The sequence below is a fragment of the Eleutherodactylus coqui genome, chromosome 2, assembly GCF_035609145.1.
Source record: "Eleutherodactylus coqui strain aEleCoq1 chromosome 2, aEleCoq1.hap1, whole genome shotgun sequence".
NCBI lineage: Eukaryota > Metazoa > Chordata > Amphibia > Anura > Eleutherodactylidae > Eleutherodactylus > Eleutherodactylus coqui.
Genome location: NC_089838.1, coordinates 238,317,969 through 238,342,129, shown reverse-complemented (window position 1 = coordinate 238,342,129; position 24,161 = coordinate 238,317,969). Strand labels below are relative to the sequence as shown.

General features: G+C 43.0%; 1 protein-coding gene across 1 annotated transcript in view; it reads right to left on the bottom strand.

The window, feature by feature from the left end:
- EFL1 (elongation factor like GTPase 1) overlaps positions 1-24,161 on the bottom strand; it is a 212,992-nt gene that overhangs the window by 28,899 nt on the left and 159,932 nt on the right. The window contains exons 17-18 of the mRNA XM_066592683.1: positions 17,194-17,341; positions 3,052-4,049 (exon numbers count right to left, since the gene is read on the bottom strand). Coding sequence (XP_066448780.1) covers positions 3,052-4,049; positions 17,194-17,341 — 1,146 coding nt within the window. The remainder of the gene's footprint in view (positions 1-3,051; positions 4,050-17,193; positions 17,342-24,161) is intronic.

The following is a 24,161-nucleotide window of genomic DNA, read 5'->3' as shown; positions in this document are numbered from 1 at the left end:
TAACTCAACGCCGTCTGAATATTTTATTCGCTACAGAAACCCCAATCATCTAGGTTACCTTATAGGTTCCACAATGTATACCTCCATTCCAAATACTTGCCTGATTGAAAACCTATTGCCTTGTAACAATCACTTATGACATCATTGATCCAATTGTGCGATAGATAGTACATACATGCAGACATTTTGCTGTGGTCAGCTTTAATGTAACAGGAAGTTATCCTCTAATTACATTTATCAGAATCCTAGCTAACGCTTTCCTTAAACAGAGCGAGAAGTGCCCAATTCTCGTTTGCACAAGAATCATCATTGAGAATATTGCAGTTCTCTTTCACTTTTCGGTCAGTGTTTCAGAAACCTACTGCACACCGATGAGGGACAAAAAAACCAAAACAGCTGTCAATGTATTGATTCTGGCTTAGATCCCAGTCATTGTTACAAGGCTTGTATAAAGAGTCTAACATTGACTTGCAGGACTGCTGCCTTCCAATAGGTGGCGCTGCAGAGATATTGTTCCATCTTCCTCATTTGCATATTTCCCAGAGAAGCATGACTGGCCTTATAAGTCTCCTCACTCACCTTCTAGGTGCTCTTTAAGGAGTGATGATACCCCTCCCGACCCACATTCCTATGTGAAACACTGAATGATCACTGTTTAAACCGCACTCGCCGGCGCTGATTTTTATGCCGACTGCAACTGGCCGATGATTGGCTCGTATTTAAACCGAACGACTATCCTTCAATTTCGCTCGATGTTCTGAACAATAATCGTTCCGTCTAAACGCAGCGTTAGCAATACATTGTATCCGAAGAGAAGTCCTCTTAAGTCATGAGATGGGATTTTGATACACCAGATTCCGAATGATTTTTTTCACAACCGTATGTGCATAGGACAGCTGTACAAATATTCTGTATTATTTATGGCATGTTTTTTCTATAGAGGGAATGCCTACCACAGGGGTGTACAAGGAATGTATTCACCTACATTAATCTTGGTCTCCAGTGAGGCTCTAATCTAAATTTCTCCACTAAGAAATTGAATTTTAAATGTAAAATTTAATTTCAAAATTTTTATATAATTTTCAGAATAAGTGTACTAACCTCAGCCTGCTTATTGAGACCGTATTCGTAAAATTAGATACATTTTGGGTAAGGATTAACACTACTGAAAATGTTAAAAAGCAAGAACTTTTTACCATAGCCAAAGTCCCTACATACATTAGGAAAAGACACCTGAACGCCCCCCAATTTCAGTGGGACAATTGTATGTGTATGGGGGCCTCCTAAACTTCCCCACTGACAAATACTGTAGAGGGAAGGATGGAAAAGACATGTTCAGATAATAGATGTAAGGGCACCTTAAGCCTGAGGTCAAACAAGCGTGGTTTACACGCTGCTAAGCAACGTGTAAACCACACTACTGTCATCCTGAATGATTGCGTGATTGTCATCCTGGACAGCGCACACCACAGAGCTGACAGATGAGTCAGCATTCGCTGTCCATTCTTTTTTTTTAGAAGCGCAGATTCTCCACATCTAAAAAGGGTCCATGTGAGAGCTTCCGTAGCAACCTATTGGTTGTATAGGAGTGTGATTTACATGTAAATAAATTATCCCACCACTGAAATTTCCGATTCATGCCATGGGTCTTCCAACCGGTATCACATACAGAATGATTCCTTCTCCTTCACTCAAAATGTATAAGAATGAAACAGAGCACTGGGACACTGTATTTATAGGATTAGATTACAGTCCTCCATAATGCATATAGTGACTTTTACACAATGAGAAAACTTTTTCAATAGCAAAAAAAAAACAAAAACACAAAAAAACTTTCAGATATGGAAAAACTTTCTATAATCTCTTGTGATATAGGTAAGAGGCACGGGGCAGATTACATAAGAACATACAGTTAGATCATTAAAAACAGATTCTCACTTTTAGAATTTGCATGGGTGTTTTGTATATGTCCGCCGCGCATATCGCAGTGTACTTACTCTGCTGTACTATACATATTCCCTGCACTTTGCTTCTAGTTTTGTGTACACAAAAAAAACGCAAGAAAGCACCACTGATTTCATGCTTAAAATGCAATGAATACACAATCCCGTTGGCCTTAATCCTTTCCAATCCAGTGACAAGCCTTATCCAACGCTGGATTGGAATAGCTCCGATGTCTGACGAGGGCCGACACATGTTTCTAACAGTATGCTGGACAGCACTCCGATGCGAGGCCCAAGACCAAGTTTAAACAGGGCAGTTTTTCATCCTTTTTTTTCAGAGGAAGACAGAGTGGCTCATGAAACGAGGAAAAGTATAGCGGAAAGATGCTTGTGGTAACGGTAAAGTTGTAGATTTTAAGGGGATTTAACGAAACTTACAAAAAAAAAAAAAAAAAGAGGCCAAGGACAAAGAATGGACAAAATAAGCTATACAATATACGGTTACATGTCCCGCTAATCTAGCTCAGCTACCCCGGTCTCCATCACTCCAATCCTAGAAGCATCTGGATTCATGGTTCACATGACCACTGCAGTCAATCAATAGACTCCGCAGTTGAGTGCTGCTATTGCACACCTGACTGCTGATACCAGTGATTGGACCTGAATGGCAGTTCTTGACCAGTAGGGCATCTAACCCGTGACTGGTTTGTTATTTTGTTCCATTCCCATGCCTCTCTTTTTAAGTCTCAGAAAGCAACATTAAAGTCAACCATGTAACAAGTGACACCAATATCTTTCCTAGCCTCAGCAATCATGCGTGGGTGAATGTCACATGATCACTAATGCCAATGATTGGCTGCCACAGTCATCTAAATGATAAATGGATTTTAGCATAAAAGTTGCGGGGACCACGGTGGTGGCGCTAGACTCGTAAGACACCTAACCAGCCCGTCAGTATTGGAAAAGTTTGTTATTTGGTCCATTTCCCTGCCCTTACCTTCTTTTGGGAAGACTCGAAAAACTCTTTACTTTCACCGATAAATGGTAGATAGACAAACAAACTATTCAAATAGGCATAATTATAAGTAGAGAAAAAAATTCCACTTACCCAACACTTCTGCTGTAGCCATAATCTCACAAGTATACATTGCAGCCATAAGTCTCTGGGGTTTTACTTGGAAAGCATAACGGCAAGCTTCCTTCATTGTGGCAATTAACTGTCCGGAAAATGGTCCGTAACAGTCTGTAAATGGGAAATCCCCTTTGCGCTTGCTGGATTTCTCCTGAGCCTTTGTGCTATCCTGGCTGTGTTGTAAAATGCAGTTTGCTTCAGCAGATTCCCTCACTGAATTATCAATAGACTCATCAGCTCTCGGAAGACCTTCTTCACTCGTCAGAGTCTTGTCTTCTGAATCTTGTCTTTCCAACACTACAGATTTATTGATATCAAGTCTTTCAACAATGAAACAAACCCCCATAAGAGGTTCTTCACACATTGGTCCAGCCAGAGTCACGAGCTGAAAACCACTAACAATGCTGTTATCGAAACTATGATATTTACCCTCTTTAGAGGCTCTATCAAGACACTGCCATACAGTTGGCCTCTCGTAGTCTTCAATGTGATTTACCAAGATATTAGGCCCATATCGTCTAGGGCCAAAGGACCAGATTTTGTCCACTACATTTCGCCACCTTCTGCCTTGTAAGTGCTGTTCAAGTTGGCTTTTGAATTCGCGCATTCGGCTGATAGTTGTCTCATTGACCTGAATGGCATTGCTACCTTCACTGAAGGCCAAGTTGATCTGTTCCATAGTTCTGATTAAGTCACTGTTTTTCTCCAAAAGATGAGTGATTTCTTCAGGGAGTGGCATCGCCCTGACGCTAAGAGTGGCCAATTTATTTGAAGTGGTTAGAGTTACTAGGCCATCTGGGTCGATCTGGACGCCTTCAGGTGATTTACTTTGCTCTTCTTTAAGCTGGTGTATTACGGCTACTTTTTGCTGTTTTCCAATGTCTTCATTTACCATGTCCACTTTTGGTGGTCTGATTATGGTCTCTCTAAATGGGATTATAGGAGCAGATGCACTCACGGCAATCTTTGCAAACCTGTGTGTGTAAAAGAAATAAAAATTGTAAAAATCAAAAATGAAAATGACATATCAACAGAAGATTATTTAAAGGGTCACTCTGGTGAATTTTATGTAAATATACCCCAGTATGTATAAATCAGCTAGTGTTACCTTGGTTAGTTATTCCATTCTATCTGCAACTCTTGGCCTCTTTTTCTTCAGGTGAGTCATGTCATGTCAATTCTGAGCAGCTAAGATTTGCTTGGGTTTATGTATTCTCAAATTAGTCAGTTTCTCAGTCAGCATAAGTCTTGTGTAATAATATTACATGGAGGGTACACACAGGCTCTTCAGATGATCACACAACTCCTGCTACAGTTATAATAGAGGAGATCCTAGCTCATCCTCCTGACTGTATACTTATGGTCTGTAGCTTATTTAGGTGAATACAGAATGTAATACCAGTGTCTTCCCTGCAGGCACGTAATGCTGTGCTGATGCATCATGGAATTCATAGTACAGAATACTGAAAGTGAAAGCAGAAATCTCGGCATCAAGATGATGCCCAATGAGCATCAGACAAGATGCTACACTGCATGGAAGTGACTGCAATATACAGTCGAGACCTCCAAAACGTGACAGGCAGTAAGGCGAGGGGTGTTTTCGCTGGGGTGGCCCTTTAACATACATTTGGTATATTCTAGAAATTAAAAGTCCACGGGTGGGTTGAATTCTGCATGCGGGAGCCCACAGCAGAATCCAACCCCGCCTGTCGCCGCCGACCCTGCTTACCCATCCGGGTCCTCTTTTTTTTTTTTTACTGCGGATGTGTGCGGAAGTGCCGTCCGGACCGCCAGCGCACATCCGCAGTCGTTTTTTTTATTTTAAACTCCTGCCTTCCCGCGGAATCTACAGCCCGTCTGCAATGTCAATTGTGGACAGGCCACAGATCAGACAGCTTCCATTGACCCCAATGGAAGCCATCTGTGCGGGAACCGCAGTGAAATGGAGCTTGCTGCAATTTGATTTCCGCACCCAAAGGTCCGCAAATCAAATCTGTATGCTTTAATTCAGTTGCGGACACCCATGTTTGACTATGGGCGGCCTGAACTGCAAATTATCTGCGCGACTGCCCCATGCGGATTTCGCAATTCAAATCCGCCCATGGACATTGGGCCTAAAGCTCACAATGTAGATACTACTATGCTATATAGTACACTATAGGTAGTAGAGGTCCTCAGCAGCTTACTGATGTGTAGAAAAGTTGATTTCCTCATTTTTCCTTCAGCTACTCAGTTGACTTGTACAATTTCAGCACCAACCTCGCACCATTTAGGCCTTGTTCTAAACATTTCTATTCTTTTATTATCTCACAATGCCAGAACTTTAATGGTATAGCACTTGAACATTTCATAAAAAACAATGCTTCACACCATTTTATCAAGCCAAGGTCCGGACAAACACTGCACTTGCCTTTTTTTGGTAAATTCAACAGGACTGGGCTTTATTCTTGTTTCTCCATCGTAGTATTTCATGATAAGATGATGTGGTTTGGATATATGCTTTAAAGCGCCTCTGATCACTCCCATAAATTAATGAAAAAATAACATAAAGGACGTCGATTTCAAATCTTTAAATTTGCATCCTTGTATTCATTCCCGTTCCCCCTGCTGTGAGCTCACAACTTGGCTGTCTGATGCATAGAGAGGACTTCTGAACATATGCATATAATACCAGTCCTCTTCATGCATTAGCTCATTGGCGGGCACTCAGTGGGGAAAGGGAGTAAAAACATAATGTTTATTGACACATCCTTACAAGTTATGACACAGATAATACTTTTTAAGGATATGAATTGCACATTCCGCAATCACTGTCCGCACGTATAATACGCGGTCAGTCAAATGCATTGACTTTCGCTCACACTTGTGGGTAGGAATTGCAGATTCCGTGAGCGGAAGAAAAATTGCAGCATGCTCTATTTTACTGTGGATTCCATGCGTATGGGCTCTGTTGATCTCTATGGATGCGTTCGATCCACAGAACATACACAATTACATTGCGTATAGACGCGGATTCGTACGCATGTTGCTAGGGGACCAGATACAAATGGTATAAACAGAGCAGGAATTTGTGAACAGACAATGCAGGACGGAGTCTGGAGAGCAACACCCCCATCCAGACTGCAGTCTGCAACCTCTACTTGTTCTTCTGGGCTCTTCCTCCACAAAAATAAGTGTTTTTTTTTAAAGTGGTTTATACTACTTCCAAGAAAAGTAGTATAAAACCAGCCAAATCTAGAGAGCAGCATCCCGTTCTGAAGGCTCTCAAAGCAACGTTCACCACAACTTACAAGGGAAAGTTGTCTAGGTGCTAGAAGGGGTTTCCAGGAGGTTGGGCAACTTTCAGATGTTATTCCCTACTTGCGTTCGTTTTTCCACGCGGATGACTCATACACCGTAGAACCACACGCATACGGGATTATTCGCAATTCATTTGCGCGATCATACACAGGCCTTCCACTGCAGAAATGCACTCGCAGAACCCAAGCTGCTTGTGTGAGAGCAGCCTTACAGGAACTTGTGGTCACCTCTGTATTATCAAGCTATTAAGCTGCTACTTGATTGGAAGTATGCTACAGAACAAGTTAGATGCATAGCCTAATCTACTTGTCCAAAAAAAAATTATATTTTTTTCGATTAGTATACGAAACGTGAGCTGCGTTATATTAGGCTTTTAAAATTGTATATAAGAGGTCCTCAATGTACCACTGATACAATACTGAACCAGGATTCTCATTGGGTGCATTTACAGCCTATGGATTTTACCAAGTAGTATCTTAAAAAAGTCTGCAAGTAAAGAATATATGGTACTTGGGGGTTATCTGCAACCAATTTTCAAGTTAATTTCGCAAATGTTTCACCAATACATACAGTATGCACAAAAAAACACTATTTCTCCAAAACATAAATATTTATATTATTATTCTGTATTGAAAAAGTGGCAACAGATAACCCACAAGTACTGAATATATTAACATGCTGATTTTTCTTCATATAGGGCCATAGTAAAGATTTACATTTTCCCAGCATGCCACTGCAACGTGAAACGTGTTTCAAAACTGTAAGAAATGTAACATTTAACTTTCGCACAGGTCACCAACCTAAAACAATAGCATGCAGCCAATGAGAGCGAGCGGTATTACTGAATAACATTAGCACAGCCCTATCACAAGTAAAGGGCTCCTGATGTAGACAGTCCCTACGCAGATTGACTATAGGGAGTTCGCTACTTGTCAGGAAGAATGTATACTGCAATATGTGAGTAGCGGTAAAAACAAGACCGCGCGCTCACATAATAGACTGGTAATGAAATGTCTGAAATGGGAAGCACAATGCAGCTGTTACTTAACAGGTGAACCGTTCATGTGATTTCTATGTGGAGGGGGAAAAAAACATTAAAAAGACGCAAAATGATGTCTAAGTATAGCAGTGAGGCTGTAGAAGACAATGGACACCTGCGGGGTAGGTGGTAAGGAACGAATCTCCCTCATAGCGTGGTGCAGCCAAATGTCTCCAGTAGACTTGAGAGCGTTCTTATTATTCCTGAGATGTGACTGCCAAGGAAGTATTAGGAAGCAATTACATCATTGAAGTATGGCTGCAAATGTGTATACACAAGCCTTCTTCTAAAGACTAAAGAGATCTGCAAGTGGGGGGAAACATGTACTTAAAGCACGCATACATTTGCATCTGTTTATCTGCAGAAAAAAAAAAAAAACTTATGGAAAGCTCTGTATTTACCCAGGAATTAAAACCATTCATCTTGGACACAACATGGAAAGCTATAAGAGATTCAAAGTCTTACGAGACTTTACAGTCTTTTAGATTCATGAGAGTCTATATCATACAACGGTAGGGAAATCAATAGCCTCTACTGCTGACATAGGCAATGCCGTTCCACCAACTCTGCCTAAATCCATAGTACATTCGGATATAGGAAACTTTAGAATATATCTTATTATATAAAATTGCCTTTTTCCCCCACTTCTCATTCTCTCTCCTTCCTCTGCAGTGATCATGCACTCTGAAATACTGCTAAAGTTCACCTAGAGATCAATTCACTGAGCGATCAGGTAAGATGTTACCCACGGAACTCTAGGGAGTAAGGAGGGAGGCAGAGACAATGCTGCGGAAGACTTCAGCGTTTCATCACACTCTAGTGCTGCATTCACGGCTACACTGCTCAGTACTGCTGTATAATATTCTCCATGCAGGATCTCCTCTCTGTGTGCTGTGTATGGGAGATCATAATAGCTAGTCTCCATCCACTAGCTCAAGGAAAACTGAAAATTAGAGAAGCAGCATGCTGAGGGGGAAAACGGATTAAAAAATTCCACATAAAAGTCAAAAAATGGCCATAAAGGGTGTTATTCCTTATGTACATATGGCAGCTTATTCTAAAAATTGATCTGAAACAACAAGAACGCGTTAATTGGGTTGCCTCTTCACAGAGATTGGTGTAACATATGTCTGATTGTTACTTTATAGATTGGAAAAATAGAATTCGGTTTTCTATTTTTCCGATTGTAATTTTTTTCTCTGTGGTCCGTACATGGCTATGGGGGCTGCCATATTGTCTTTGCAGCAGACAACCATGGCCTATAGATGAAATGGACGGCGCTAACCCTTTGGTTTCTATGGGAAACTGTCCTAGGCAGGCTGTGACCTGTGCAGAGGTTATTGTGCATGGGAGGAGAGGAGGTGAGCTGTGACCCTCACCTATGATGAATGGTGGATCCTGTTTTATCTATATATAGGTGTTCCCTTTTATTGTAAACCTGCCTGTGATGACAAGAAAATGACTGCTGAAATGTTTTCTCTACAGAACAGGAAGTGTCAGACTATTATTAGGCTTAGTGATCAGTGTGAAAACTGTAGCTTTTAGTTTTGTTTGAAATCTAGATTAATTACAAAAATCACCAAAAATAATTTAAAAATATGTTTAACGTAAAAACTTGATTTATACAATAGATCATTTTCTGATGTCATGTGTCCTTTAATAAGTATGCATCAACCTCAGTTAGTAAAGAGTCCGGTGGTATGTAATTTGGGGTAGTCCACCATGGGGTATACTAAACCAAACACCCAATGCTTTGGATGGAAGAGCAGAGAGCTCCCCAGTGTGCACGCTGCCGAGGACTTTCACTCATCACAAGTCTTCGAACAAGTTACAGGGAGACATATGGTGGTCTGGTACTTGGGAAAGGGAGCTGAATGCCGGCTGTTCTGTCACAAGGGACAATCATTACTCACATAATACGCTTCCCTGTGTGTTTGATCCAGCTACAACACAAAAATGAAGCCACTTTCTACCTAGATTTGTCAAAAGAATATTTTCATGCACTTTTACTGTGCCAATATCTATTCTAGATATACACAACATGTCAAATGTGAATTATGCAACAACTGCACCATTTATGACCATTTTAGGAGTTTTACTATACCATAGAAGGTAAAGGAGTTTTTAAAATCCGTCTAATACCGATCATCAGATGGGTAAAAATATATCCCACAGATTAACATTCTGTCTGTTTAAGACTCCATTCACATATAGCAGGTGTTTTTAAGGGAACACTTCAGTCAAACTGTGTCCACTTTATTTCACCTTCCGCGGGGCCTAGGGATGTGGTACATGGGATTCTCTCAGATGTTTTTGAACTTGTGTATCATGAACCAGCCCTCAGGACCTAGACTATGCATAAAAATGTTTTCCCCAGAAATCTTCTTCAATACATATGGTTTTGCATGTGTACCTATCATTAGGAGGTATTCTTAGGATCGCACCTATGGAAAGCCTCACAGCAGTGCCAACATACGAACATATGTTACAAAAAAATAAAAGGTCCCAAAAACACTTTTCGGCAGATTTAATGTTCAGAATTTTATAGCATTCTGGTGCAAGTTGTACCAAAAACTGTCTAACAAACTTTGCACTACATTTACGATGCATTTTAGACACTTTCAAACACTTTTTTCGACATGGCTGAAAAAGTGTGGCTTCATGAGAATGGGGCAGGGCCTAAATGTACCAAATTATGCCAAAAATTGCAAACTTTTGGCACAAGTTTTGGCGTAAACTACACCAACTAATAGTTGGTATACAATTATTTGGCAAAAGTCATTGATAAATCTGTCACTTTTAAAGTCTGTGTAGTTTAAGTTGTAGGAGTGCTCTTACATTTTGATGAAAGCTTCAATAAAATTAGACGAAGACAAGAAACCCTTTCACCTCCATCCCAGAGATAAGCACTCAAGGACTGAAGATCTCACTGCTCATGTAAGAAAGGGGGCGAAGCTACACTACCCCCTCTTACCATTGTGACTCTGATGAGCAGCTGCTTTAAAGTTGGGGTATACACTTCTGTATGGCCATATTAATGCACTTTGTAATGTACATTGTGCATTAATTATGAGCCATACAGAAATTATTCACTTACCTGTTCCATTGCTAGCGTCCCCGTCTCCATGGTGCCGTCTAATTTCAGCGTCTAATCTCCCGATTAGACGCGCTTGCACAGTCCGGTCTTCTCCGTGTTGAATGGGGCTGCTCGTGCTGGAGAGCGCTCCTCGTAGCTCCGCCCTGTCACGTGTGCCGATTCCAGCCAATCAGGAGGCTGGAATCGGCAATGGACCGCACAGAAGACCTGCGGTCCACCGAGGGTGAAGATCCCGGCTGTCATCTTCGCAAGGTAAGTAAGAAGTCACCGGAGCGCGGGGATTCGGGTAAGTACTATCCATTTTTTTTTTTCAACACATGCATCGGGTTTGTCTCGCGTCGAACGGGGGGGCTATTGAAAAAAAAAAACCCCGTTTCGGCGCGGGACAACCCCTTTAAGCTCCACACCTTTCTGTCAAACAGTGGAGCGGAGCGATGAGAGACCGGCCATGCTCCTGAATTAGGAGCATGGCAGTGAAATCCAATGCATGGAGTGCCAGAGAATACTAGCGTTGGTCAGCACTGTTAGTGTGTAGGCCGCCCCCCGATGGTCGAGCCCCAAATATCCTTGGTGCTATGAGTGCCATATAAAAAAACTGTTGCTGCGCCACAAGGTGAGAGCGCACAGAAGCTGCGAGTGAGCTTGGAGTGCTGCTGGTCCTCGGAGGTGCAATAATCTACAGAGGGAATTGTCTGCACAAAAGAAGAATGAAGACTGTGGGACCAGGAATTTCCTAAAGAGTAGAGTATGTGCTACACAGAGGGATCGATAAAACAGAGCAGCAATAACTAGAGGACTTGGGACGATCTGCTGAAACTACTGAAGACTGGCTGGAGCATAAGTCAGGACAGCAACAAGAGCTCATGGGAACCATGGTAGAGGAACGATCCTGACTTCAGATTACCCTGAGCAGGTCAAAGTTAGTATTTTCATACAACATACGTAAGTGAGGCTGGCCTCAGTTTGACTGTGTGAACTCTGCTAGGGACTAAAAAGCCAGTAGTCTTGCTGCAATCAGTGACAGGGATTGTAGTGAGCGTTCAGACACTTGTTGTTTGAATAGGCTGTTATAAGTTCAGGATCTTGAATATTTGGGAGGGAACTGCAGTAGGGACATTAAACTGAGTTAAGCCCCAAATCTTAAAGACATTTCTTTTACTAGCGTTCGTCTACATCGTGTATTTGAATTACCCGATTGTGATAAATTGAAGAGCTATTCCCCTGCATACGAACTGTGCATTATATCACATATGTTGTTTTTGTACTCACGGATCGCTACTTGGACTATATTACTGATACTGCGGTGTTGATGTTAATTCATACTGAGTACCAAGTGTAATTGTTTTTCTTCTGTGCATAAAGACTTATTAGTTCTAGGACTTGGCTGGCTGTAGTCAGCATTAGGAAAGCTTACAGTAAAAATTGAATTGCTTGTTATGACTACCTATTTTTGTTTCTTTGTTCGCAAGTAAACATTGTACATTTTTGTAACTCTGTGTGTTGCATAGAGTCTATGTTGCTATATCAGCACCTGTGACATATATACTACCGTATACACATAGAGTAGATTTGAATTCATGTGCGCCCAAAAGCAAAAAAGCCAACTCAGTTGTTTTGGCCAGGGAAAACTGCATCTTGTTATAGATTTTAGGGAATGTAAGAATACATGGAGCAATGCATGGGTGGGCCGGGTCCACTGTGCCCTAGTGGGAGCAGCTCTTGCAGAGCCTTAAACCGCTCCTCCTCAGTCACCTAAAAAGGCTAATCGATGAGGATCTTGAGTGGCGGATCAACATCAACCAAGGTTTAAGTCATCAACAGTGTTACCCTGAAAAACCACTTTAACGGTATGAGTTTCATTTAAGAAAAAGCTGAAGATCTGGTGCCATAACAGAGTCCTATTGCTTAACTCCTTAAGGATGAGGCCCTTTTTTTCTACTTTTGGTTTCTCCTTCCCAGTTTCAAAAAATCGTGACTCTTATTTTTCCGTTGACAGCGGTCTGAAGGCCTGTTTTCCAGGAAAAGGTGCATGTGTTTCAATGGCAGTGGTTAATGTACTGAAAAGCTTTTAAAAATTTGTAAGTGCAGTGAAATGGAAAAAAAATGCAATTTCACCCTCTTTGGGGAGGTCTTGTTTTTATAACATACACACTGCAGCAAAAGCAACATAACTTTATTCTATGGGTCAGTACAATTATGACAATACCAAATTTAGTTTCTTGCTGTACGGCTTTAAAAAAATATATATATATATGTATATCTTTAAGAGAAATTATTTTCTATTGACATCTTCTGACCGCCATAACTTTTTTTTTTGTTAATCTTTCATTGAGGGGCTCGTGTAGCTGTTCATTTTTTTCGGGACAACCTGTGGTTTTGATCACCATTTTTTTTGGAAAAGGGATGTCCGAAAAAGTGCAATTCTGCTATTATGTATTTTCTTTCTTAACCCCTTAGTGACGGAGCTTTTTTGCCTTTTTCCATTTTTGTTTTTTCCTACTCCCTTTTAAAAAATCGTAGCTCCTTTATCCATCGACATCGCTGTATGAGGGCTTGTTTTTTGCGGGACGAGTTGTATTTTTCAATGGCACTATTTATTGTACCATATAATGTACTGAAAAACTTTTAAAAAATTCTTAGCGGAGAGTAATGGGAAAAAAAATGACATTCCACCATCTTTCGGTGCGTCCTGTTTCTACGGCACACAAACTGCAACAAAAACAACCTGATATTTTTATTCTATGGGTCAGTACGATTACTACGATACCAAACTTATATAGTATTTTTTTTTTGCTGTAGTACTTGTATTTTTTTTTAAAGATATTTAATTTTTTAAAATTATTTTCTGCGGTCATTTTGTGCGCGCAATAACTTTTTTATGTTTCTGTCGACGTAGTTGTGCAAGGGCTCAATTTTTGCGGGATGTCCTGAAGTTTCCGATAGTATCAATTTGGAATGCATACGACTTTTTGATCGCTTTTTATTGCATTTTTTCTGGAAGACAGGGTAACTAAAAAAGTGTATTTCTGGCATTCTTTATTTTTTTTTTTCGGACAACGTTCTGCGTGCAGGAAAAATAATGCACTACTTTGATAGATCGGACTTTTACGGACGCAGCGATACCAAATACATATTTTTATTTTATGATTTAGATTTTTTAGTAATTGATATGGCAAAAGGGGGGTGATTTAAACTTTTATAACTTTTTTTTTTTTTTTTTTTACAATTTAAAAAAAACTTTATTCACCTTTTTTCTTACTTTACTTTGAAGTCCCCCTGGGGGACTTTAACATGCGATGCTTTGATCGCTCCTGCAGTATGACGTAATGCTATAGCATTACGTCATACTGCTTTTTTACAGGCAGTCTATCAAGCCACCCTGTGTGGATGGCTTGATAGGCAGTCTGCTAAGGCAGCCCTGGGCCATTCATTAGGCCTCTGGCTGCCGTAACGTAACGTAGCGTTCGGGGGATTTAAATGCCGCTGTCAGAATTGACAGCGGCATTTAAAGGGTTAATAGCTATTGCCCGCGGGTGTCAGCTGTAATAAACAGCGGCGCTATCTCCCTCCATACACGTCCTGAAACAGCAGGACGTAGTTTTACGATAGCGTCGTCACTAAGGGGTTAAGATGTTCATCATGCAGAATAAATAATACATTATTTTCATAATAATGACATTTAAGGATATGGCAATACCAAATACGTTTTGAGGTTTTTTTTTTTTTAATTATAAATACAGGAAATTGTCGGGGGTTAAAAAAAATTTTCACTTATTTTTAAATCTCCATAGGGGACTTAAACTTGCGATCATTTGACCACTTATACCATATGCTACAATACTTATAGCATTGCAGTATATGGTATTTCTGCAGGCATTCTATTAAGACAAGCCACAGGTCCATCTTAATACGCAGACACATGGGTACCCCGTAATCTCATTGTGGGGGGTGGGGGTTGCAATTGGGACCCTTACTATATTAACCCCACACGCCTTGGACGTACATTCATGTCATGAGGTGCTAAGGGTTTAATAATCTTCATAACATAATTTGTCTCACGCATATAATATGCTTCGAGGCAGCATGCCCCTTCATCAGATCTTGTATTTGATGAAGGTGTGTATCACCTAAAACCAGGTTATGTTTATGCAATATATACTTTTAATAACATTATGAAACATGGTGCAATTATTGAGGATCCACCATGGATTCATCCAGATCACCATATTTTTCTAGAATGAAATTCGTAGTGTTATAAACTTGAATAGGGAACATGGAAGGTGGTTGTCCTAATAATACAAACCAAACCCCTTATAGGCTACAATCTTTGTAAACAAGAAAAACGAAATAAAAAAATCAAGCCCCTAGGAGAAGTTGTCGTTTTGCTTCAAAACTCGGCATGCAGTGGTAGTGTGATTAGATGAACAGTCTTGCCCCCGGAGACCTTAAAAGAGGTTCTAAGAGGGGCGCATTATTGATATGCAAGAATCCGGATAGTCGAATCAATTAATTGCCTGCCACCTGGATCATTCTGACCAGACTGTTGGATGTTGGACCAGTGGATGTGTGAGGGCATGCACACAAGGCGACTGGCCTCAGGTCGCCCTTAACGTACCACCAGTAGAAAGGATAATCTCTCATCATCTGACAAGGACGAGCAGTTACAACTGTTTCAGTGTCCACCATCCAGAGACAGGTGGCACCATCGTTACAGGTCCTTGTGTCTGTCAGAACCATTTCCAGGCGCTTGGCTGAAGGACATTTGGTCTCATGACACCATTACATACTGCCTTTGACACCCACCCACAGTTACTTCTGTTTGCAGTGGTGATGTGAACGACAAAACTGAACTGCTATGGAGCGGAACCAGGTTGCTTTCAGCGAGGAATCCAGGTTTAGTTATGGCCATGTTTGTGTCTGCAGATCTAGGGGTGAACTCCTCAATTCTGCCTTTGCTGTGGAACGACACACTGCCCCCACTGCTGGTGTGATGGTCTGGGGGTCCATCACATATGACAGTCTGTCACCTCTAGTAGTGGTACGAGGGACAATAACAGCTCAGCGATATGTTCAGGACATCCTGCAGCCATATGTGTTCCTCTCATGGCGGCTTCCAAGAGGCATCTTCCAGCAGGATAATTCTCGGCTGCACACACAAGCGGGTCACAGGAATGTCTCCACAACATTGTCACACTTCCGTGTCCTTCCTGGTCACCAGATTTATTGCCAATAAGACACTTAAGGGACCATCTGGGACACCATTTTTGACTGTGACACTTTCCCTACTTAGTATTATGTGCACTTTATACAGCAAACCTCAACTTCTCAGGCATATTGCAGCAACGTGAGTAAGGTCCAGGGGAACTAAAACATCTGACTTGATAAGTCACATTGTCAAAAGTGTTGCACTTGTATTGCCACACCTGCATGGTCTGCCCGTTTGCCAGATTTATCGCCAATAGAACATGTATGGGACCATCTGGGATGCCAACTTTGACAGCCTACGAGTTTGCACAATCTAGAGACTCACTTACTACAAATGTGGAAAGATATGTCACAAGATACCATACGCAACCTGTATGCCTGCATCACATCTTGTATCCAAGCTAGACACGACCCAACAGTGTACTAGAGCCTCCATCAAGTGTTCAGTTTTTCACAATAAATTGTGAAATTTACAAAACATTGGAGGTTAATTGGCTGAACTGGATGGACATATGTCTTTTTTTTGGCCTTACATAGAATCACACAAAGTTTCAATTAGGTGCTTGATGTTTTTTAAGCCGCCTACACACGGACGGGTTAAATTCTGTATAAGGAATCTGACTCTGTGACCAGCCGGCATCCACGCATACCTGTTTTTTCTTTTGCCTGCTGGACCGTGGATAGTCTGCACAGTGAGCCATTGGACCCACACAGGACAGTTTTTTTGAAATCCCGGCTTTTCCCACGTCGTCGCAAGGCGATGTTATTGCGAAAGGACCACAGATCTGACTGCTTCCATTGACTTCAGTGGAAGCCATCTGTGCGGAATCCACACAGAAATAGAGCATGCTGATATTTGCACAATCGATTTCCGCTCGTGTAGAGGAAATCGCTCTTTGCCACAGCATGCAGTATTTGCTGCGGAACCCAGGAACGGACGCCCGCTCCGGATTCCGCAACGCAAATCCGCCCGTGTGCAGCCGGCTTTAGCCAATAAGTGTATTTCTGCCCTCTCACTAATCACCCTGAAAATAATAAAACATGCAAAAAGAAAAAAAAAAGTTGCATTATCCTATGCTTGCCCCCTTGCAGATGAAAGGAAACGCCATCTGCATGCCTACAGTAGCATTAGCTATGCAGATAAATAAATATACTCTTTCATTACAGCTACATCGCTTTTTAATTGGAAAACCCACTGCACACTGAGTATATAGCTATAAATGAAGCGATCGCATTCAGTGACAAGTAATGAGAAGGAGTCTGCCAAAAAGTGTTCAGGATGGATGCAAGGCCAGAGAAGAAGCAGCCCTCGCCAACAGCAGATCATTTCATAGCCATTAATAAATGTACTTAGGGTCCAGAGGATGCGGAAAGATTTTTGGATGAGAATCTCTAGCAAAGTAAAAAGGCATAAATCAGTGTCTAGACAAGGTCGCCTACAAAATGTTTACAGGAAAATATATATTGTTTTCTCAACCTTTCTCTCAAGTCATCCAAGCAGCGCTGCAAGTGAACCTCTCCTGCTGTAATAAGGACGTGCTCTCCCGTCTCCTGAATCAACACTTCAACGCAGGGATCGGCCTGATTTAAGAGCTTCATTCCTTTCACCAGTTGCGGCATTTCACCTGCAAAAAGAATTATAGGTTCATGAAAATGGCAATTTATGATCAGGGTCCAATATGCCGAAAAAAGACGGAACATGCAGACCGCTCTCTGCAAGCGCTGGCGGGTCTAAAAAAGGGCACAAAAAACTTAGCAAATATTTTACTTGACTCTTCTAGTACTGATGTTCAGTTATGTTATGTCATTCTCTCCATTCATACGCCGTACCTAACTGCTTTCCAAGATCTGCTGGTTGCTTTCCTTCCTCCCCGCTGTCAGACATATGACCTAAGAGCTAAGTTCTTACTGTGTAGCTGTCATCCGAGCTCCCACAATGCACGACAGGAAGCGAGCAGAATTGTGAATTTAGATTTAGACATGAAATGAAAAATAAAACCTCATATAACTCAAATTCAGAACACGATGACTAAAGTAAAGGGTTTACAAATAGATCAAGATTTTATGTGGGTTTTTGCTCTATAAAGTTGTAAATTGCTGTTCAAGAACCGTTTTCCTTTTAGAGATTACAGCTTGTGCACGCAAACTGAAGAGAAAATTATATTCCCAGCAGGTCATAAACATCCAAGTATTATTTAATCACTTGAAGACTAAAGACGGGATTCGCTAAGTGCCGCTGTCTCCTAGAGGTGAGATCAATGAGATACCTGGAAATAGGACAAGAGTGTTGTTGGCTAGATTCACAGGCCTGTGCTTGTTGCTTTGAAGGACCCTGTCACATTGAACATACAGCCCAGTCCAATCTACAGGCAGCAGGTTATAGAGCAGGAGGAGCGGAGCAGATTGATATACATTGATGTGGGATAAGATTCAGTATAAGTAGTAATCTATTCCTTTAAATCTCTGTCTTAGGCTTAAGAGTCCAGTGGGCGGTCCTATCAGTGATTGGCAGCTTTCCCTGTATGAATGTGCATACAGATAACTAATAGATCCGCCCATTGGACTCCTAAGCATAGAAAGAGCAGGGATTTAAAAATGTATAAATGACCCACAAGTGTAATATATCAATTTACTCAGCTTATTTAGCTCTGAAACATGCTGCCAGCAGACTGGATTGCATTTTCAGGCTCCCTAAACTGAGCCAAGCATTCTAGCATCCTAACTACTCATGAACATCTTAATTAATTCTTGTATTTACAGGACTATTCAGTCCTAAACCAGCTATCTACTGTGATCGGCTTTATTGATGGGTGTTTGACCGATGGGATCCATCCAAGAGCTGTGTTTAGCTCTGTCAGTACTATACACTTTGAATGAAGCATGCATGTTTAAAGGGAATATGTCACCTCCGAACAGAGCCATAAACTAAGTTATGGTGCTGTTCAGGAAGATGACGGGAATGTATTATTTTATACTCACCAGCTCCGACTCATTTCAGACCGCTGTGCATACACTCTACCATAGACGTCTACATCCTTTGACTCCCCATCACCTCACGCAATAGCACCATAATTTTATGATGCTGTTCAGAAGTGATCGCTTCCCTTTAACCATAAGTCATTCAAAGTTTTCTTTGCAGCAGCTGAAAGACTGTGGATGAGGTCCATCATTCTGCAGATTGGTGGGGGTCTTGGCAGCCAGATCCCGCACAATCTAATATCTATCAGGTACTGAGTGGAGAGGTGATGATGTTTTATGCAGAAATTTCATGAGCGTTCATCATTAGACTGGGTTCCAGAATTTCACTGTTCTTTTTCGACCCGCCTACAGCAGATGACTATGAAACAACATAACCTTAGGCCTCATGTCCACGGGGAAAATCAGGCCCGCTACGGATTCTCCATGGAGAATCCGTAGCGGATCCCTACTGCCCCGCGGACATGAGGCATTAAAATAAGAATAAACTTACAGATTTAGCAGATAAGAAACGGTTATTGAACAATTTCACTTCTCATTAGGGACAATTCATGACACCTAGCCCAATGGTCAACCAATCACACTGGAGCTCTCATTTTCCAGTTACAAAGATAAAAGTAGACTCCTGACTGTTTTTCTATGGGCAGCTACTTCAGTCCGCTCTGCTGCATTTGTACTAGAGGAACATATCATCCATTGTCAAAAGTTTCTACAATAGACAGCGGATATGGCTTTACACACAATTGATCCTTATAGAGAAATGAATCTACAGATAGATGAACTAAGCCCCCTATATTCAGCGGCTCCTAACATCTGCTCTCAAAGACCAATTTATTGCAAAGTGGATATTAAAGAAACACTTTGGGAAAATATCACCATTCTCCTGTGAAGTACAGTTTGTAAACAGTAGTGTCGGCTGTGCCAGCCCTAGGTTACATGGCACCCTGTGCAAAAAATTGTTTTCCACCTTACCCCATCATAAGAAAAAGAATTATATATATTGCACTGGTAGGCAGTCTGCCTGTATTCTGCTTGTGCCGAAAACAGCATACACCCCACCAGAACACCTCAGTGAAAAAAATACTGTACTAGAACCAAGCTCATAACATAAATACAGCACCACAAGCAAGTTCAGTACATAAATACAGCATCAGAACCAAGCTCATAACACAAATACAGCACCGGAACCCAGCACATCACAAGAAAACAGCAAAAAACAACCTCAGTACATATATGCAACACCAGAACCAAGCTCACAACATAAATAGAACCCCAAAATCAAGCTCATAACAAATACAGTTGCAGAATTAAGTGATTGTGTTGTGGGGGCATTGATGGGCTAAAAGCAGCACATCAGAGAATAAGAGCCAGAAGGAGGATGATTAATGTAGCTGCACAAGGCATTGCTGCACGGAGGTAGATGATCATCTGTCCGGGGGGACCTAAAGGGGGTGATCCTCCCAGTGTACATCTGTCTGGTGCAGCCCCACAAGCTGGTGGCTGTAGCCATGTGCTAACACATGAGTGAAACGTAGCCAACACCAGCCCCGAGTGTTGGTAATTCCCTTAGTAGGCGGTAAGTTGCTAAACTGTCCACATTGATCCCATCTGAGGTCATACCACATGAGCTCCATTCTCACTACTTGAATACTACACCATCTACTGTGTTGACTGGAAGCTAATCTCTTTGTGCATTTCCTAGGAGTATCACATTGAGGCTCTCTTAGGTACTTTACAAACATACATAGTAGCATAGTATGCTAGGCTGAAAAGACAAATGTCCATCCAGTTCAGCCTGTTTCCACCCCCTTCCTTGTTGATCCAAAAGGGGGCAAAGAAAAAACCCCAAGTGAGGTAGAAGCCAATTTACCCTCATTCTGGAGGAAAAAATTCCTTCTCGGATCCATAATGGCAGTCAGAATAATCCCTGGATCAACGTTTGAAAGTTCCTAACTGACTCCAAGACCCGGATGAACAACGCAGCTGGTCACCTAATGCCTATATCCTGTAATGTCGTAGTGCTCCACAAAGACATCTAGACTGCTCTATCGACCCACAACGGACCCATAAGTAATAGTGACATCCCACAGCGGCCCCCCCAGTAATAACAGTGACATCCCACAGAGGCCCCCCCAGTAATAACAGTGACATCCCACAGCGCCCCCCCCAGTAATAACAGTGACATCACACAGCCCCCCCCCCCAGGTATAACAGTGACATCCCACAGCGGCCCCAGTAGTAACAGTGACATCCCACAGCGGTCCCCCCAGTAGTAACAGTGACATCCCACAGCCCCCCCCCAGTAATAACCGTGACATCCCACAGCGCCCCCCCAGTAATAACAGTGACATGCCACAGCGCCCCCCCCCTAGTAATAACAGTGACATGCCACAGCGCCCCCCCCAGTAATAACAGTGGCATCCCACAGCGCCTTCCCCCCCCCCCCAGTAATAACAGTGACATCCCACAGCGGCCTCGGTAGTAACCGTGACATCCCACAGCGGCCCCGGTAGTAACAGTGACATCCCACAGCGGCCCCGGTAGTAACAGTGACATCCCACAGCGGCCCCGGTAGTAACAGTGACATCCCACAGCGGCCCCGGTAGTAACAGTGACATCCCACAGCGGCCCCAGTAGTAACAGTGACATCCCACAGCGGCCCCAGTAGTAACAGTGACATCCCACAGCGGCCCCGGTAGTAACAGTGACATCCCACAGCGGCCCCAGTAGTAACAGTGACATCCCACAGCGGCACCAGTAGTAACAGTGACATCCCACAGCGGCCCCAGTAGTAACAGTGACATCCCACAGCGGCCCCAGTAGTAACAGTGACATCCCACAGCGGCCCCAGTAGTAACAGTGACATCCCACAGCGGCCCCGGTAGTAACAGTGACATCCCACAGCGGCCCCGGTAGTAACAGTGACATCCCACAGCGGCCCCGGTAGTAACAGTGACATCCCACAGCGGCCCCGATAGTAACAGTGACATCCCACAGCGTCCCCAGTAGTAACAGTGACAACCCACAGCGTCCCCGGTAGTAACAGTGACAACCCACAGCGTCCCCGGTAGTAACAGTGACAACCCACAGCGTCCCCGGTAGTAACAGTGACAACCCACAGCGGCCCCAGTAGTAACAGTGACAACCCACAGCGGCCCCAGTAGTAACAGTGACAACCCACAGCGGCCCCAGTAGTAACAGTGACAACCCACAGCGGCCCCAGTAGTAACAGTGACAACCCACAGCGGCCCCAGTAGTAACAGTGACAACCCACAGCGGCCCCAGTAGTAACAGTGACATCCCACAGCGGCTCCAGTAGTAACCGTGACAACCCACAGCGGCCCCAGTAGTAACAGTGACATCCCACAGCGGCCCCAGTAGTAACAGTGACATCCCACAGCGGCCCCGGTAGTAACAGTGACATCCCACAGCGACCCCGGTAGTAACAGTGACATCCCACAGCGGCCCTGGTAGTAACAGTGACATCCCAAAGCGGCCCCGGTAGTAACAGTGACATCCCACAGCGGCCCCGGTAGTAACAGTGACATCCCACAGCGGCCCCGGTAGTAACAGTGACATCCCACAGCGGCCCCAGTAGTAAACGTGACCCCCTGAGACCCACATACTTACTCCCTCTTCCTCTGCTCGGCGCTGCTGCCGCCGCTGATCCTGGGTGCACACTGTGACGTCAGTCTGCTGCCAGACGCCTCCTCCCCCTGCTCTTGGGGAACCAGGTGGGAGATGTCAGGGGAGGGGGAGAGGATCCCGACTACACACTGACGTCACAGTGTGTGCCAGGAGCTGAGCTGCTAGTAGCGCTGCTGAGTGTATGCCGGCAGGGGAGCCGCGGCCCCTGCCGGTATTCACTAACGTGGTGAGCGGCTGACGGTGGTGCATGCCAGCAAGGAGGGCTCTGCGTGCCGCCTCTCGCACGCATGCCATAGGTTCGCTACCACTGCTCTAGACGTAGAGGATGCCTTCTTGTTACTGTCACAGTCCTGGGTATAAACAGATCATGGGAGAGATCTTTGTATTGTCCCCTAATGTATTTATACATAGTTATTTGATCGCCCCTTAGCAGTCTTTTTTCCAGGGTAAATAATCCCAATTTTGACAGCCTCTCTGGGTATTCTAGTCCTCCTATTCCGTTTATTAATTTAGTTGCCCTTCTCTTTTCCCCCCTCAAGCACTGCAACATCTTTCCTGAGCACCGGTGTCCAGAACTGTATACAGTATTCCATGTGAGGCCTGACAAGTGCCTTATATAGGGGGAGGATAATGTTCTCGTCCCTCGCCCCTATACCTCTTTTAATGCATCCCAAAACTTTATTTCCCTTTGCAGCAAACAGTGGAAGGGAAAAATTCCCTGGATTGCTTCTTTAAGAAACGTAACACAAATTTTGTAACTTCTTTAAACAACTTGTCATTTGTTTAGGAGTAGTATATACCGCTGAGGTGCGCAATTCCATCACCACACCAATCCCACTGCAGTGAAGGAAACCGTAGACAGCAGCGCTGCCCGGATGGGGACTGTTTTGGTCTAGTTTCTAACTGCTGATATTCAGTTCTGAAGTACAGATACTTCCGCTTTTAATTCACGCTAATGTGTGTACATAATGCCTCACGTAAAAGCTGTTATAAATAAATAGCACAGAGAAAGCCAACAAGCAATTGGAAGTGGATCAAGCTGGCGCAGACGTGACTGCGGTGAATAGTACTTAGCAGGTATTAAGTAGCCCCGGTTTATATATTCACCACAGAAGCCAACGGCTTTGTTTTGTGAAGGGGAACTGAAGTCAGAGTGGATTAAGAGAGCCACTTAAGGAAACTGCAGACCTTACGATAGAAACAAGGCAGAGGAGAACGCACTGCTGGAACGCCATGGTCAGCATTAAACCCACGCACAAAATGCATGACTACATGTGTACCGCGAGGGGGAAGGGGTCTAGAATGATAGACGGTTTCATCTGAAGGGTCTGCTTGTAAACAATTCTTAAACATTCATGGATATCATTAAAGAGTTCACTTGTCTGTGAGAACTGATCATAGTTCATTTTAATTGATAATACGGCTATTCTGCTTCCATCGTATAGACCGCTCTCATGCTGTAAACACTTGCCACCTAAGGAAAGGATAGTTCTCTCTTAAGTTAGTTACTAGCAGGAGTTAAAAAAGAAAAGACAAAGTGGCACTAAGTTTCAGGCTATAATCTTCACTCCTGCAGTTTGGGACTTCTGGCATGTAACACATGATGGATGTGAGGTCTGCTGCCTTCACTGGTTCTTTATTTCTGCACACAACACTGAAAAACCCCAAGAGATCATTAGTGCCCCTACAGATCCTGCTGGTGTCTACAGTTTCCTCATGCACTCCAGTTTAGTGAGGCTTTTTTGACGCAGAGTATTAGTGCACGGAAAACCACAACGAAGCATGCATTTTTGGTCACACAAATAAGCAGCGTACTTTTAA